At 40.5% G+C, this 18204-nt stretch overlaps 1 protein-coding gene across 1 annotated transcript; it reads right to left on the reverse strand.

Moving 5' to 3' along the window:
* Nucleotides 1-817: 817 nt before the first annotated feature.
* On the reverse strand, nt 818-17641 carry LOC107620451 (uncharacterized). Its single transcript, XM_088490587.1, has 4 exons — nt 17349-17641; nt 12876-12970; nt 1449-1563; nt 818-1340 (listed from the first exon to the last, which is right to left on the reverse strand). The coding sequence occupies exons 1-4, from the start codon at nt 17639-17641 to the stop codon at nt 818-820; spliced, it is 1026 nt and encodes a 341-aa protein (XP_088346713.1).
* Between the last annotated feature and the right edge of the window lie 563 nt (nt 17642-18204).

The raw sequence follows: 18204 nt of genomic DNA on the forward strand, positions 1-18204 counted from the left end.
TTTATTTGTCTTATGTTATTTTTTTTCTACTTTGGGATTTATTAAAAATCAAACTCTAGACTTTTCGAATATAAACTTCTAATATCATATTATGATATCATTTCTTTTAAAAATTTAAGTTGATAGAAGGAGACAACACGAATGATTATATCTCTAACAAATATAAATAGATTAGATAAGACTAATCTTCAGTAGGTTTAATTAAACACTACATCCATAATCTCTCAATAAATTAAATAAAAGATAAATAAAAAAGATTTGGATTTTAATATGATATAACCAATTTCGAACGGTGATGATATACCGATGTCTATATATAATAACTAAATAAATTAAAAGATAAGTGATAATTAAGCATCATTATAAAGAAATTTTGTAACAAAATATATTAAGCTAATTTTGATTTTATTGATACATAATTTTATGACAACAATGCGCTACAGATGGACACTAGCTAAAATCAACCAAGCCACTTATATAGGAGTACGAAATGATTCTAGATGCACATGCATAATCTAAATTAAATACGAATAAAAATGTAAAAATATAGTGATAGTTAATTTTTGTTGCTGTTTATGAAAATTTTTATTATTCTGCTTCTTAGAATATATTTATGATATAATTTTATTATGTGTTTACTCTTTTAACTAATACTATTTTAACATCAATAAAAAATATCATAAAATCTACAGGAATAATATTCACTCAAAAATAAATTTATTCTTTCTTGATACCACACCAAGTTCTACTACTCCCTATAACAACTGAATTCGGCAACTTATGCTTATCGAGACTAAAGGAACAGCAAGCACAGAATCTACTCCCCTTCCCTGCAAATATAGTGCAATTCTCTCAACAAAGCCTTATACATCTTTTCATTCATGTTAACATTCCTCTTCCTGCACTCATCAAGCAGATCAAAAGCCTCATTGGCTCTCCCTTTGGGACACAATCCCTCCAGAACAGTCTTATAAGTCAAGTGGTCAGGAAACTTAGAGTTCTCCAACATATCAAACAGAACCTCGATGGCATCCTCAAACCTCCGATTCATGGAAAGACTGTAAATGATTACAACATAAGTACCCGCACTTGGCACAAAACTCTTACCCCTCATTTCCTGCAAGAACTTAAATCCCTGATTCACCCTACCCTTCTCACACAAACCTTTTGCAATATATCCATAACTATAAGCATTCGGCTCACAGCCATACAAGCCCATTTTGCGAAAAACCTTAATGGCTTCATCAAGCTCCAAACACTTGGAATAAGCTTTAATTATCATGTTGAGGACAAAAGTATCAGGAATAACACCATTGGCCTTCATTTGCTTAGTCATGGACCTCACATAATGCAAGTAAACATAACAAACATTGAGCTTATTGAACCTTCTAAGAAGTGAATTGAACAAAAGGGAATATATTTCGAGAGTGGGTTTGGAATCCTTTTACTTGAGGATCTTCTTATAGACGTCAAAGGCGAGGCTGAAAAGGAACTTGCGGCTGCAGCAGAACTGGATGACGGCATTGTAGAGCTTGACAGAGGGGTCGCAGGCACTGTAACACCCTACCATACAGAGACTTATGCTTAAGTCATAATTCAGAGATGGCAAGGTATTACGACCTCTAAAACAAAAATTTAGTACGTATAGTAGTATGAATGATTGATTATAACTAGGAGCCTTGTAGAAAAAAGGGGTAAACAAAAACCGCAACTCGAAAGCGCAACACTCCGATCACTAACACAACGAGCAAAGGATAAGCTAACGCAAGATCATATATATAAAGAGTGTCAAAAACGGGAATATCAAGACTCAAAATCCGGCTGCGAAGATAACCGGTCCGAGCATAATAATATATACATATAATAAAATAAGGAAACCCCAAAGGAAACCCAAAGGGACACAAATACATACAACCTATTCTCCAAAATCCCCTCTAGAAGGAGTCATCACAGTTTGTATTATTTAATGGAGATAAAAGTATCTAAACAAAATATATATCCCAAAATAGAGTCCCGAGAACAAAGGATCTTCGCTAATCCAGAAGTCTCCAGAATGCCTCAACGAGAAGCCTCGCGTCCTGCATCTGAAAACCACAAAATCCGCATGGGTGAGAACCAGAGGTCCCCAGCACGGTAACAGCTTCCACATATATAATACATAATAATAGAGGAAAGCCGAAGGCAATCCTAGAACTTCCTCCAGATAATATCAAAGCTTATAAACAAGCTAAACCGTAAGTGGCAACTGACTAAAGATTCTTCAGTCTAACTAATACTTCCCTTTCCAATTCCTTCAGACCTCCCAACCACCAGCAGGAGTATAATATAGCAAACACAGTTATATCAGACAAGAGATTTACAAATAAGAACAATTAAGACATTTAGACAAATAGCAAGTAATATGCAGTCAAATAGGCAATCTCAAACAATTCATGTAGTATGCTTATGATGCATGCCTGTCCCTAGTGGCTGATGATATCATCTGTCGGTTATAGAGCCAACCCGACAAGTCCTGGTAGCTAGCCATTGGACTGTCCCTCTGTCGTGCATCCCCAACTCGAGTTATACTCATCATAAACTTGATCATAATCATGATCCATATCCATCACCCTTACTGGTGAATATTTATCCATCACCATCACTGGTGAATATTTATGGGGGCGAGCTCATCCGGGCCTTTCACAGTGCCCGGCCACACTTACAACATAGGGTCAAAAGAGCTTCGAGTCTCAACCTGGAGCACATGGTGGCTAGCCATTGCTACTACCCAGGGAAACCCTCATCTCCAATGGTGGAAGTGCAAACCTTCACAATTCAATCAACATCATATATGCATTTATACTTGGCCATAAACATGGCTCCGCCGTAACACGGCAATAATCTAGCCATCCGGCTCACGGTTAAATCCATAACCAGCCAATTCATTAACAATTACGGCCCTTCGGCCCATGGCACAACAAGCACTTCCACCGCCATTCTCCGCATCTCACATAATCATCTTTGATCCTCAATGATCATTCATTTTTCCCTTGCTTCACTCGCAAGTTACCACATTCACTAGCCCTTTTTCTCATGCTAGGCATATCATAATGATTTAAGACATAAGTGGTGAGATCGGAGGCTTAGAAGTATGAAATTTGGCTTTTAAAACTCAAAAATCAACTTTGGGATGAAAATAAGTCCACGCGTACGCGCACTCCATGTGCACGCGTGGATGGCGCTTTCTCGAAGAACGGCGCGTACGCACCAAGTGCGCCTACGCGCGAGGGGTCATTCTGCTAAAAATTTTCTAAGTTAAAAGCTGCAGAATTTACAGATTCAAACCCCAATCTTCCGACGGACATAACTTCCTCATTTTAAATCGTTTTTCACCCGTTCTTCGAACGGCATGAACATCCCGGATCCAATTTCATTTCTAAACAGATTTGGCACAAATCAGAGATCCGTAGTCCAAGTTATGTCTCGTCAAAGTATGCCCAAAAACCATGTTTTCATACAAAACCACAAGGTGCCATTTTCAAAACAAGCCACTTTCAACTCTTTTCAAAATCAATCAAAACATGCCAATTTCAACCCTTCTCTTTGAAATCATTCAAAATATACCAAAATCAACAACAAGCCATCCTCAACTCACACATTGACATTTTACCAAAATTTCCAAAACCACATCCAACCATTTTAACACTTCTCTATCAAATGGCTAAAGGACAAACACAATATCATGTCATACATCCTTCCTCATCCCAATTTCCAACAATATCATTTCCAATCAACAATCACTATACATAATCAACATCATACTCACCATCAACATGGTACCACCCACCAATTCAACCTTAATCATCCATCAAGCATATATCACAACATGCATTTCTTATATATCACACAATCAAGGCATCAATATTCATAATCACATATATGAACACATCATATATCTCAACCATTCAACAACACCAACAATTCAATGCCTATCTTAGGGCCTCTAGCCTAAGTATTTCCTACCACATTACATATTAGATACGGGAAACCGAAACCATACCTTAGCCGATTTCCCAAGCTCAACCGGAGCACTTCCAAACCACTTGTCCACAAGCTCTCAAGGTATCAACACCTCCAAGAACAGATTTTATCACACAAAACCCTCTTCCAAGCTTTCCAAAATCACCAATCAAGCTCCAATATTCACATATACACAACCTAAGCCACAATCATCATACCCATACACAACATCTCAATACCCAAACATCATAGAACAACAAATTATACTAGGGTTGAGAATTTTACCACACCCAAGGTCCAAGGAGACAAGATTAACCTTCTCCTTCAAGAGAGTTGGGTCCTATAACATCAAAGAACCCAAAATATCAACATTTTTGCTCATGAAACTCGAAATCAAGGGCTGGAATTTCGAACAGTAAAACGTGGCTTACCTCAAGATTAATTGTATGGGTTTTGTAGAGCACTCCGCGGTGAACGCGTGGCCGCAAACGGAGTGGCAATCGGAGCTCTAGATCAAAAGTTATGGTGGTTTGAAGATCAAGTGAGAGAAAGAACTTGAGAGAGTGTTCTTCCCTCCATAGCCTCCATTTTCAGCGTGTTTTGGTGTTGTGTGAGGAGAGAGAGTGCTGAAAACTAGGATTTTGGTTTAGTTATGTTGGGCCAAGGGCACACTTTGGGTCCGGTTGGTCCGGTTTGGCCCGTTCGGTCCAATCTTGGTCCGATTTCTATAAAATTGGTACCGAAATTCTCGTCTCAATTTCCTCTATCACATTTAGCCATAAAAATAACATTTTTGGCTTTCTAGAATAAATTCTCATTTATGGGTTAATTAACCATTAATTAACCGGGTCTTACATTCTACCCACCTAATTGGGAATTTCGCCCACAAAATTCAAATTCAATTACCTGAGAATAAGTGCGGATAATCCATTCGTATCTCCGACTCAAGTTCCCAAGTGTGTTCTTCAACACCGCCTCGACTCCAAGCCACTTTAACTAATGAAACCTCTTTTCCACGCAATCGTTTGATACTAGTATCGTCAATTCTAACTGGAGCCACTGGAAGCGTCAAATCTTCTCTTAACTGAACTGATTCAGGTTCTAACACATGGCTAGCATCAGGAGTGTACTTCCGAAGCTGTGACACGTGAAACACATCGTGCAGGTTCGAAAGATGAGGTGGTAGAGCCACCCGATACGCCACCGGCCCAATCCTCTCCAGGATCTGAAATGGACCAATGTATCGAGGATTCAACTTCTTTGCTTTAATCGCTCTACCTATTCCTGTGGTCAGAGTAACCTTAAGGAAAACATGATCTCCTTCCTCAAATTCCAAGGGCTTCCGCCTCTGATCGGCGTAACTCTTTTGGCGACTCTGCGCCGTAAGCATCCTATCTCGGATTTTCTTAACTTGTTCAGTAGTCTCAGCTATCATTTCCGGCCCCAACAAGCCTTTCTCTCCAGTTTCATACCAACATAGCAGAGATTGACATTTCCTCCCATACAATGCCTCATACGGAGCCATTCCGATGCTCATATGGTAACTATTATTGTATGCAAACTCCACTAACGGCATATACCAATCCCAACTTGCCGGTTGATCCAAAACACAAGCTCTCAACATATCCTCTAGTGTTTGGATCGTCCTCTCAGATTGACCATCTGTTTGAGGATGGTAAGCTGTACTCAAGCTTAACCGGGTTCCAAAAGCTTTCTGAAATGCACCCCAGAATCTCGAAGTGAAACGAGAATCTCTATCAGAGATTATAGTAGCAGGTACACCATGGAGTCTCACAATCTCCTTTATGTATAACCGAGCTAGCTCCTCAAGGGTGTAAGTCATCCGAATGGGCAAAAAGTGAGCTGACTTCGTCAGTCGGTCCACAATCACCTAGATAGCATCAAAACCAGTCCTAGTCCTTGGCAATCCCGACACAAAGTCCATTGCAATACTTTCCCATTTCCATTGCGGAACCTCTAAAGGTTGCAACATCCCGGAAGGTCTTTGATGTTCAATCTTTACCTTTTGACAAGTTAAGCACTTTGAAACATATTCCGCCACATCATTCTTCATACCCGGCCACCAAAACATCGCCTTTAAATCATGGTACATCTTAGTACTTCCCGGGTGAATGGAGAATCCGCTTTTGTGTGCCTCCTTTAAGATATCTTGCCTCAAAGTACCAACATCCGGCACAATGATCCTACCCTTGAATCTCCATAACCCATCTTTTTCTTCCGACACTCTCCACTGTTTTCCTTGCTCGATAGCCGGTAAAACCTTCCATAACGCTTCATCGTTTTCATGAGCCTTTAGGAGTTCGGACTTAAAGTCACTTGAGATTTCTAATCGGCTCAAACACAAGGTTCCAGATACTTCTCGAGCACCAATTTTTAGACTCTCGAATCCCTTGAGCAACTTCTCCTCTTGAAGCATCATCCAAGACGCATATAACGACTTTCGACTTAACGCATCCGCCACTATATTCACCTTTCCAGGATGGTAATTTAACTCAAAGTCATAGTCTTTCAACAATTCCATCCACCTCCTTTGCCTCATATTAAGCTCTTTCTGATCAAAGAGGTATTTCAAGCTCTTGTGATCGGAGAAGACTTGGAACTTAACCCCATAGAGATAATGCCTCCACACCTTCAAGGCAAACACAACCGCAGCGAGTTCCAAATCGTGCGTAGGATAACTAACTTCGTGAGGTCTCAACTGTCGTGAGGCATACGCCACCACATTATGATGCTGCATCAGCACGCACCCTAGGCCCTTTAACGATGCATCACAGTACACCTCAAAAGGCTCGTTCGGCTCAGGTAACACTAACACAGGTGCAGTGGTCAACTTTTTCTTCAATGTCTGAAAGCTCTCCTCGCACTCAGGAGTCCAAACAAACGGAGTGTCTTTGCGAGTTAACTTTGTCAACGGCAAAGCTAATTGCGAAAAGCCTTTGATGAACCTTCGATAATAGCCAGCTAAACCGAGAAAACTCCTTATCTCAGTTACTGTGGTTGGTTGCTTCCATTCCATCACAGCCTCCACCTTAGTTGGATCTACGGCTATTCCCATCTTACTCACCACGTGACCCAAAAACTTCACCTCACTCTTCCAGAACTCACACTTAGACAGTTTCGCATAGAGTTTCTTCTCCTTTAAAATCTGCAACACGGTCCGTAAGTGTTCCGCATGCTCTTCTTCAGTCTTGGAGTAAATTAGTATATCGTCAATGAAGACAACCATGAATTTATCCAGAAACGGACGGAACACTCTATTCATGTAATCCATGAATACTGCAGGAGCGTTCGTCAACCCAAAGGACATTATAGTGTACTCGTAATGACCATAACGAGTCCTGAAAGCGGTCTTAGGGATATCCTCACCCCTCACCCTTATCTGGTGATAACCGGATCGCAAATCGATCTTGGAGAAAACCCCAGCTCCTTGTAACTGATCCATGAGATCATCAATTCTCGGCAATGGGTACTTATTCTTTATGGTGACCTTGTTCAGCTGCCTGTAATCCACACAGAGTCGCATACTTCCATCTTTCTTCTTTACCAGTAATACTGGAGCACCCCACGGGGAAACACTTGGTTGGATAAAGTTCTTACCCAACAATTCCTCTAACTGAGACTTTAGCTCGGCCATCTCTAACGGTGACATCCTATAAGGAGCACTTGAGATTGGTCCCGCCCCAGGCACCAACTCAATAGCAAACTCGACCTCTCGGTTAGGTGGAAATTCCTCAATATCATCGGGAAACACTTCCGGAAACTCACACACTACCGGAATCTGATCCAACTTTTGATCATCACCCGAAACACCAGCGGTTAACAACAGGATACCCTGACATTCGATTCCAGAACAGTTCACCATCATCGAATTCAAGTAATAATTATTCACCACGACCGGCCCTTCTGTATCTTCCGGCATAAAGTACACCGACTTTGTAGAACAATCAAGCAGGACATGATTCTCAGATAACCAGTCCAATCCCAAGATAAGATCAAGACCGATCATCGGTAAGCAGATTAAATTATGGACAAAATCACGCTGCTTGAACCTGAACGAAACTTTCGAGCATCCTAGCCTAGTTACCATGGCTTCATGGGTAGCATTATGTACCTTTAGGTCATAACCTAAGGTTACGATCTTCAATCCTAACTCATGGGCTTTCTCAAATGCAGTAAATGAATGCGATGCTCCCGAATCAAATAAAGCATTTAAAGTTTGACCAGCTATTTCACAGTTACCTCGAATGAGTGTCTCAGATCCTTCTGCACCCACAGCTGAGGTGGTGAACACCCGACCAGTCTGTTGTGCTTTCCCAGCACCTTGCTTTTGCTTCTCCGGACAACTTGCGGCTTTATGCCCCGCCTTTCCACAATTGTAGCACAAACCCCATCCGGCCTTGCATGGTACTCCCGGATGGTGACTCCCACACCTAGTACAAGCTTGATCATTCTGAGGCTGCTTCCCAAACCTTTTCCCTTGGGAGTAGTTGTTGTTGGGCCTCCTAAAAGAACCTCCCCTCTTGAAAGACAGACCTCTAGGTGCAAAGCTCTTCCCTCGGTTCTGTGGAAATGATCCTTTGTGACTTCCTTTCTCAGCGGCTGCCCTCTTCACACACTCTTCAGCAACCCTACACTTGTTCACCAATTCGGAGAAAGTCCTAATCTCCATTGGCCCCACCGAACCGAAAATATCACTCCGGAGTCCTCCTTCGTACTTAACACACTTCCATTCCTCATACTCCACCGGAGTCCCTTGACACATACGAGAGAATCTGAACAGCTCCTCAAACTTGTCAGTATACTCAGATACGGACATAGTACCCTGCTTCAGCTGCAACAATTCAAGCTCCTTGGCCGTCCTAGCAGAAGTCGGAAAGTACTTCTCATAGAACTCCTCTTGGAAGACATCCCAAGTGATATAATCATCACCCTGCTATAGGAGGCGTCGGATACCTTGCCACCAATGCGACGCTTCACCTGTGAGCATATAGGTAGCGAACTCGACACGCTGTCCTTCAGGTACCACTTGTGCTTGCAGTGCTCGCTCTATAGCCTGAAACCATGTATCGGCCTCAGTCGGGCTAGTAGTTCCCTTGAACTTAGGCGGATTAACCTTCAAAAAGTTTGCCAAGGTCATCGGACCCTGAACTCCACCTCCATCATTACCATGGTTGTTCATCTGTTGACCAAGAGCCTCAGCAGTGGCTTGCATAGCAGCAGCCATGTTCTCCAACGCAGCCATAAAGTTCACCGGGTCATTAGGGTTATTCTCCGGTGCACGAGCATTCGTACGACCTCTCACACTACCTCTACCGCGTCCACGAGGCGCCATCTGGTTCCTATACACACCCAACAATCGATATTAAGTTGATCAGTCTCAATATCGGAAGTCTAGTGCTTCAAAGTCCCAAATGCATGCTCATGAACGTTTATGCCAATTATATCAAGCAGATATACTAATAGCACATAACACACACACAGAGAATGCACAGAAGCATAGTCAGTCCATCCCTCAGGCTCTATAGGAACGAACTGCTCTGATACCATAATGTAACACCCTACCATACAGAGACTTATGCTTAAGTCATAATTCAGAGATGGCAAGGTATTACGACCTCTAAAACAAAAATTTAGTACGTATAGTAGTATGAATGATTGATTATAACTAGGAGCCTTGTAGAAAGAAGGGGTAAACAAAAACCGCAACTCGAAAGCGCAACACTCCGATCACTAACACAACGAGCAAAGGATAAGCTAACGCAAGATCATATATATAAAGAGTGTCAAAAACGGGAATATCAAGACTCAAAATCCGGCTGCGAAGATAACCGGTCCGAGCATAATAATATATACATATAATAAAATAAGGAAACCCCAAAGGAAACCCAAAGGGACACAAATACATACAACCTATTCTCCAAAATCCCCTCTAGAAGGAGTCATCACAGTTTGTATTATTTAATGGAGATAAAAGTATCTAAACAAAATATATATCCCAAAATAGAGTCCCGAGAACAAAGGATCTTCGCTAATCCAGAAGTCTCCAGCATGCCTCAACGAGAAGCCTCGCGTCCTGCATCTGAAAACCACAAAATCCGCATGGGTGAGAACCAGAGGTCCCCAGCACGGTAACAGCTTCCACATATATAATACATAATAATAGAGGAAAGCCGAAGGCAATCCTAGAACTTCCTCCAGATAATATCAAAGCTTATAAACAAGCTAAACCGTAAGTGGCAACTGACTAAAGATTCTTCAGTCTAACTAATACTTCCCTTTCCAATTCCTTCAGACCTCCCAACCACCAGCAGGAGTATAATATAGCAAACACAGTTATATTAGACAAGAGATTTACAAATAAGAACAATTAAGACATTTAGACAAATAGCAAGTAATATGCAGTCAAATAGGCAATCTCAAACAATTCATGTAGAATGCTTATGATGCATGCCTGTCCCTAGTGGCTGATGATATCATCTGTCGGTTATAGAGCCAACCCGACAAGTCCTGGTAGCTAGCCATTGGACTGTCCCTCTGTCGTGCATCCCCAACTCGAGTTATACTCATCATAAACTTGATCATAATCATGATCCATATCCATCACCCTTACTGGTGAATATTTATCCATCACCATCACTGGTGAATATTTATGGGGGCGAGCTCATCCGGGCCTTTCACAGTGCCCGGCCACACTTACGACATAGGGTCAAAAGAGCTTCGAGTCTCAACCTGGAGCACATGGTGGCTAGCCATTGCTACTACCCAGGGAAACCCTCATCTCCAATGGTGGAAGTGCAAACCTTCACAATTCAATCAACATCATATATGCATTTATACTTGGCCATAAACATGGCTCCGCCGTAACACGGCAATAATCTAGCCATCCGGCTCACGGTTAAATCCATAACCAGCCAATTCATTAACAATTACGGCCCTTCGGCCCATGGCACAACAAGCACTTCCACCGCCATTCTCCGCATCTCACATAATCATCTTTGATCCTCAATGATCATTCATTTTTCCCTTGCTTCACTCGCAAGTTACCACATTCACTAGCCCTTTTTCTCATGCTAGGCATATCATAATGATTTAAGACATAAGTGGTGAGATCGGAGGCTTAGAAGTATGAAATTTGGCTTTTAAAACTCAAAAATCAACTTTGGGATGAAAATAAGTCCACGCGTACGCGCACTCCATCCGCACGCGTGGATGGCGCTTTCTCGAAGAACGGCGCGTACGCACCAAGTGCGCCTACGCGCGAGGGGTCATTCTGCTAAAAATTTTCTAAGTTAAAAGCTGCAGAATTTACAGATTCAAACCCCAATCTTCCGACGGACATAACTTCCTCATTTTAAATCGTTTTTCACCCGTTCTTCGAACGGCATGAACATCCCGGATCCAATTTCATTTCTAAATAGATTTGGCACAAATCAGATATCCGTAGTCCAAGTTATGTCTCGTCAAAGTATGCCCAAAAACCATGTTTTCATACAAAACCACAAGGTGCCATTTTCAAAACAAGCCACTTTCAACTCTTTTCAAAATCAATCAAAACATGCCAATTTCAACCCTTCTCTTTGAAATCATTCAAAATATACCAAAATCAACAACAAGCCATCCTCAACTCACACATTGACATTTTACCAAAATTCCCAAAACCACATCCAACCATTTTAACACTTCTCTATCAAATGGCTAAAGGACAAACACAATATCATGTCATACATCCTTCCTCATCCCAATTTCCAACAATATCATTTCCAATCAACAATCACTATACATAATCAACATCATACTCACCATCAACATGGTACCACCCACCAATTCAACCTTAATCATCCATCAAGCATATATCACAACATGCATTTTTTATATATCACACAATTAAGGCATCAATATTCATAATCACATATATGAACACATCATATATCTCAACCATTCAACAACACCAACAATTCAATGCCTATCTTAGGGCCTCTAGCCTAAGTATTTCCTACCACATTACATATTAGATACGGGAAACCGAAACCATACCTTAGCCGATTTCCCAAGCTCAACCGGAGCACTTCCAAACCACTTGTCCACAAGCTCTCAAGGTATCAACACCTCCAAGAACAGATTTTATCACACAAAACCCTCTTCCAAGCTTTCCAAAATCACCAATCAAGCTCCAATATTCACATATACACAACCTAAGCCACAATCATCATACCCATACACAACATCTCAATACCCAAACATCATAGAACAACAAATTATACTAGGGTTGAGAATCTTACCACACCCAAGGTCCAAGGAGATAAGATTAACCTTCTCCTTCAAGAGAGTTGGGTCCTATAACATCAAAGAACCCAAAATCTCAACATTTTTGCTCATAAAACTCGAAATCAAGGGCTGGAATTTCGAACAGTAAAACGTAGCTTACCTCAAGATTAATTGTATGGGTTTTGTAGAGCACTCCGCGGTGAACGCGTGGCCGCAAACGGAGTGGCAATCGGAGCTCTAGATCAAAAGTTATGGTGGTTTGAAGATCAAGTGAGAGAAAGAACTTGAGAGAGTGTTCTTCCCTCCATACCCTCCATTTTCAGCGTGTTTTGGTGTTGTGTGAGGAGAGAGAGTGCTGAAAACTAGGGTTTTGGTTTAGTTATGTTGGGCCAAGGGCCCACTTTGGGTCCGGTTGGTCCGGTTTGGCCCGTTCGGTCCAATCTTGGTCCGATTTCTATAAAATTGGTACCGAAATTCTCGTCTCAATTTCCTCTATCACATTTAGCCATAAAAATAACATTTTTGGCTTTCTAGAATAAATTCTCATTTATGGGTTAATTAACCATTAATTAACCGGGTCTTACAGGCACCGGCAATGACCTCGTGGATTAAAGTTGCAGCTTGGCAGTAGAGGCGGCTGGCGATGAGTTGTTTGATGAGTTGTTTCAAAAAGCAATCGTGGTTGCTAAACTAAAGACCCTTGCTGAGTTCCGTGAAAAGGCTGAAGGTCAAATGGACATCGAGGAGCTCTGCCAAGCTCGGAAAGCAGACAAGCCACATTATAACAAAGACAAGGATAAAGCTTGAGACAGCAGAAGACTTTTAAACTAACCCCCCGCTATGATTCATATACTCAGTTTAACACAAAGAAGAACGACATCATCAAGGAGATTCTCAATTCCAAGCTGATCAAACCTCCTCGAAAAGCTGGCAGCTATCCGGAAGCAAAGAACTCGGACAAATCCAAGTACTGCACTTTTCACCAAAAGTAAGGACACACCACCGATGAGTGTGTGATTGCAAAAGACCTATTAGAACGCCTAACTCGGTAAGGACATCTAAACAAATACATCAGTGGGAGTATACAAAAGCACGGCATATCCTCGGCTGACCACACCTCCATAGGACAACATTCTTGAGACAAAGAGAAAACCCCTCATAATTACCCTGACCAACCACGGGGAATTATTAACTGTATTTTTGGAGGTTTTGCAGGAGGAAGAGCAATAAACTCAGCTTGGAAGCGTACATACCGAGCTATGATTTTAGTGGAGGGAATTGTGAATGACACCCATACACCTCAGCATTTTTCACAAATAACGTTTCAGGCATCTGATTTTAATACAAGCACCACAACTCTGGAAGACCCAGTCATAATCTCCATCCAACTAGGAGATCTTTTGGTACGAAAAGTACTGTTAGACCTTGGGAGCAGTGCCGACTTTCTTTTCTATTTTACATTCCAAAAAATGAAGCTGAGCAACAATATACTCCAAGCTTCCACGGGAGATTTAGTCGGATTCTCAGGTGAACGAGTCCCAGTTTTGAGATCTGTGTGGTTACAAACCACACTGGGTGAGCTTCCCCTATCAAAAAATTCAGATGTTCAATATTTAGTTGTGCACTGCTCTAGTCCATATAATTTAATACTTGGCCGACCTTTCTTAAACAGGTTCGGCACTATAGTATCTACAATTCATCTTTGTGTTAAGTTTGCTATGCAGGACGACCTTATCGCAACTATTCATAGTGACAATTGTGAAGCTCGTCAATGCTATTACATCAGTCTGAAAAGGCCTAACCTAGCTTCAAGCGCACAAGTAAACAACATCAGCAGTTCTGACGAACTCCCAACTCTTGCCGACCTTGACCCAAGGGCCGAGGTTCTTGAACGACCAACCTCAACAGAGGATTTACAAAAAATTTATTTTAATGACCCTAACAAATTTACTTATGTAGGCACCACACTTAGTCCAGAAGAAAAAGCCTCATTTTAGAAGTTTTTACAGCAACATGCCGATCTATTCGCTTGGACTCTACAGACATGCCCGGAATTGATCCCTCAATCATCTCTCACAAGCTGGCACTGGATCCATCTTTCCGACCTATAGCATAGAAGAAACGAAACCTAGGTCTCAAAAAGAAGCAAGCATCTTTAGAAAAGACCAAAAAACTAATCAATGCTAGTTTCATACAAGAAATTTGGTTCACAACATGGCTAGCAAACGTCGTCATGGTAAAAAACATAATGGTAAATGGCGCATGTGTGTTGATTTCACCGATCTCAACAAAGCATGCCCAAAAGATGATTATCCTTTACCATCTATTGACTGTTTAGTAAATAATGCTTCAGGTTACAAAACGTTAAGTTTCATGGATGCGTATTCTGGTTGTAACCAGATTCTAATGCATCCATCTTATTAAAATAAAAATGTATTTATCACTGAATATGGAAATTACTATTATAAGGTTATGCCTTTTAGACTTAAGAATGCAGGCGCAACATACCAACGCCTTATGCATAAGGTATTCGCAGATTAAATCGGCAGAAACCTAGAAGTTTATGTCGATGATATGGTGGCAAAGACAAAGCTCGGCGACAACCACCTTGACGACCCCTTAAAGATCTCCCAGTCTTCCATAAAAACTCAGATAGACGACTGATGAACTACTATTTTATGGCTTATTTTAGATCGAATCGAGTGGATTTTATCAACTTTACTCACACTTATCCATATAATTTGCATGTTTTTAAGTTTCCTTCCGAATTTTGTGCTATAACTAAGAACGTGTTTCCTAGGCCTTAAAAACACTAATATTTAATCCTCTCTTATTATCATTTGATGCTGTGACGCATTTGTTAAGTGATTACAGGGTTTATAGAGTAGGAATGGCATAGAGGATGAAGAGGAAGCATGTTAAAGTGGAAGGAACACAAGAATTGAAGATTTGAGAAGCTGGAACCGACGCGTGCACGTGGCTGAAGCGTACGCGTGATCACGCCATTTTCCAACCAACACGTACGCGTGACTAATGTGTACGCGTGACTAGGAGCTTCTTCCAAGAAAAACGTACACGTGGCTGACGCATACGCGTGACGAGCGTCACGTGCTGCAATAAAGGGAATACGCTAGGGGCGATTTCTGGGCTGCTTTTGGCCCAGTTTCAAGCCCGAAAATGAAGACAAGAGGATAGGGATGGAGCGGGGAAGACACAAGTAGTCATAATTGGTTTTAGGATATTTTAGGTTAGGTTTTCTAGAGAGAGAAGCTCTCTCTTATCTCTAGACTTAGGGTAGAAATAGGATAATTTCTCTTAGGATTACGTTTAATTCTTGTCTTGGTTTAGTTTTCCTTTTACTTTCTTGTTGCTACTTCTTTGCTCTTTTGGTTTATATGGTTACTTTTTCTTTTATGTCATTTTTATGTTTATGAGCACTTTGTTAATTTTTATTTCCATTAATGCAATTTGATGTTTCTTTGTTTATTGTTGCTTGATTTAGTTGTTATTATTGTTTTCTTGCATTTGGTAGCCATAGATTTTATATTCTTGTTAATTTTCTATGCATTTATTTTATGTCTTACAAGTGTTTAATAAAATGCTTGGCTTAGTTTTAGTGTAGAATTTTGTACTCTTGGTTTGAGTTAAGTAATTGGAGACTTTTGAGTTGTCAAACTCTTTTGTTGATTGGTGATTGAGGATTGCTGGTTGGCTTGAATTCCCCAAAAGCTAATCCTTAATTAGGACTTGTGGATTAGAGTCAATTTTGCTCACTTGACTTTCCTTCATTTGTTAGAGGTTAACTAAGTGAAAGCAAGAGATAATTACCATCACAATTGAGGATGATAATGAGGATAAGACTTCTAATTCTCTTTCCTTGCTAAGAGCTTTCTTAGTTATTAGTTTATTTTCTTGCCATTTTACTTTCTTGCCTCTTATTATAAAATCCCAAAAATACTTTCCCTCATAGCCAATAATTGAGCACTTGATTGCAATTCCTAGAGAGAACGACTCGGGATTCATACTCCCGGTTATTTTGATTTGTATTGTGACAAATCTTTTAAACTTTGATTGGGGATAAATTGTTGGTTTAGACTATGTTTACAATGAAATTTTGTTGAGAAATTCTAGACCGACATTTATCCTCTGTCAATGACCACAATGAGGCTCAGCGCCTAGACCTCGGCACAATTGAGGAAATCAGAGGCATTACGACTCTCCGTCACCGAGAAATGTAGCAAATCATAGCTCGACGACACAGTCAAAAGGTCCATCCCCGATCATTCCAAACAAATGATTTGGTGCTGCAAAAAATAGAGCAGGCCCAAAGGCCATCATCATATGGGAAGCTCGCCGCAAACTGGGAAGGCCCATTTCGAGTTGTTGAGGTCCTCGGGAATGGAGCATATCGACTACAATCCTTAGATGGTACTACTTTACCTAACACCTAGAATGTTTCCTCTTTAAAACATTACTATAATTAAAAGTCAGGGTCAGACTTGTACTTTTTTTCCTACTCACAAGATTTTTCCCAAAATGGATTTTGCTTGGAGAGGTTTTAACGAGGCATGCCTACCTACACCTTTGTAAGCAAAGGTAGATAAATTTTATACAATTTTATATCTTCAGTTTGTTTTACCTAATTATTTCAACATTTCGATTTAAACGTGCCTACAATTATATTTCGCCGAACTATATTTATGCGCAAACAATCTCGAAATTTCGATCTATATCTACAAATCTCAAATCTTCAATTTATATCTCTCTAAGATATCACAATCAAACACAGAAATGACTTAAGTCATGCAAATCCTATCAAATGCAAATACTACAGGAGTATTTCTAATCTTATCAAACAAATCTCCGATTCTACAAATGCCACCATAAGAATCAATAGGCATCAAAAAGAAAACTTAACACCAAACCAAAATTCCATAGAAATACCTTTTTTATCAGCATCAAGAAAAGACAAAAACATAAATTGTCAAAAAGCTCTATACAGAGCAAACAAGTTCAAATTAGCATACAATTATGGTGCACTAAATAAAGTTCACTAGACAGACTACTGAATATTTTCATCTTCCTCCTCGGCCGCTCCATCATCATCTACCATAGCTCCATCATGAACAATCTTCCTTGGATCCATTTGAAAGAAGTCAAAATCAGGTACCAAAAACTTTGCCTGGGGTGATGCATGCTCAAACCCCTCAACTAATGAATCTAATATTTCAGTTTCTTTATTCTTCTCCAAGTCCTTAAATTTCATAGTAACCTCGATCACTTGGCTTCTCATACTGGAAAGATCAGCTTCTTTCTTTTTCAAATCTTCAACCTCCTTCGCATAGTTCTCTTTCATCAACTATAATTCTTTTTCTTTTTCAGATAACTTACCCTCCAACTCCGCAATCGTACTCTTTTTCAGAGCCAACTCCTCCCTTAGAATTCTCGAATCTTCCCTTTCCCCTATAAGCTTTTTGTGTTTAATCTCTTGGCTGCGACCCAGGCTAGCCAATTGCAACCCAAGAACCTTACAAAAATAAAAACACAATCAAATAATAACAAATGCAAATCAACTAAGGAAAGGAACCAAAACAAAAGACAAATCAGTCATACCTGCATATATTGATCAATGGCAATATCTCCAACCTCATTCGCCAGTGACACATCTGCCGACAATTGACAAACCTCGTCAGCCATGACCATAAAAGGGAAGTCTTTTTCCCAAACAGACAACCCATTACTATGATCGACAATGTCATGAAGTTTTTTCTGATTTTCTATAAAACCATGGATTTCCTCAAGAGGAACCTCTTTCCCCTTTTCACCAGAGTCTTAGGACAAGTCCATAACATCGAATTTTCTTTTCTTCAGTATAACCTTCTCCCATTTTGGGCGAGGTTGGTTAACCTCACCCACCCC

This window comes from Arachis ipaensis, chromosome B10 (genome assembly GCF_059453495.1).
Source record: "Arachis ipaensis isolate K30076 ecotype BB chromosome B10, ASM5945349v1, whole genome shotgun sequence".
Lineage (NCBI taxonomy): Eukaryota > Viridiplantae > Streptophyta > Magnoliopsida > Fabales > Fabaceae > Arachis > Arachis ipaensis.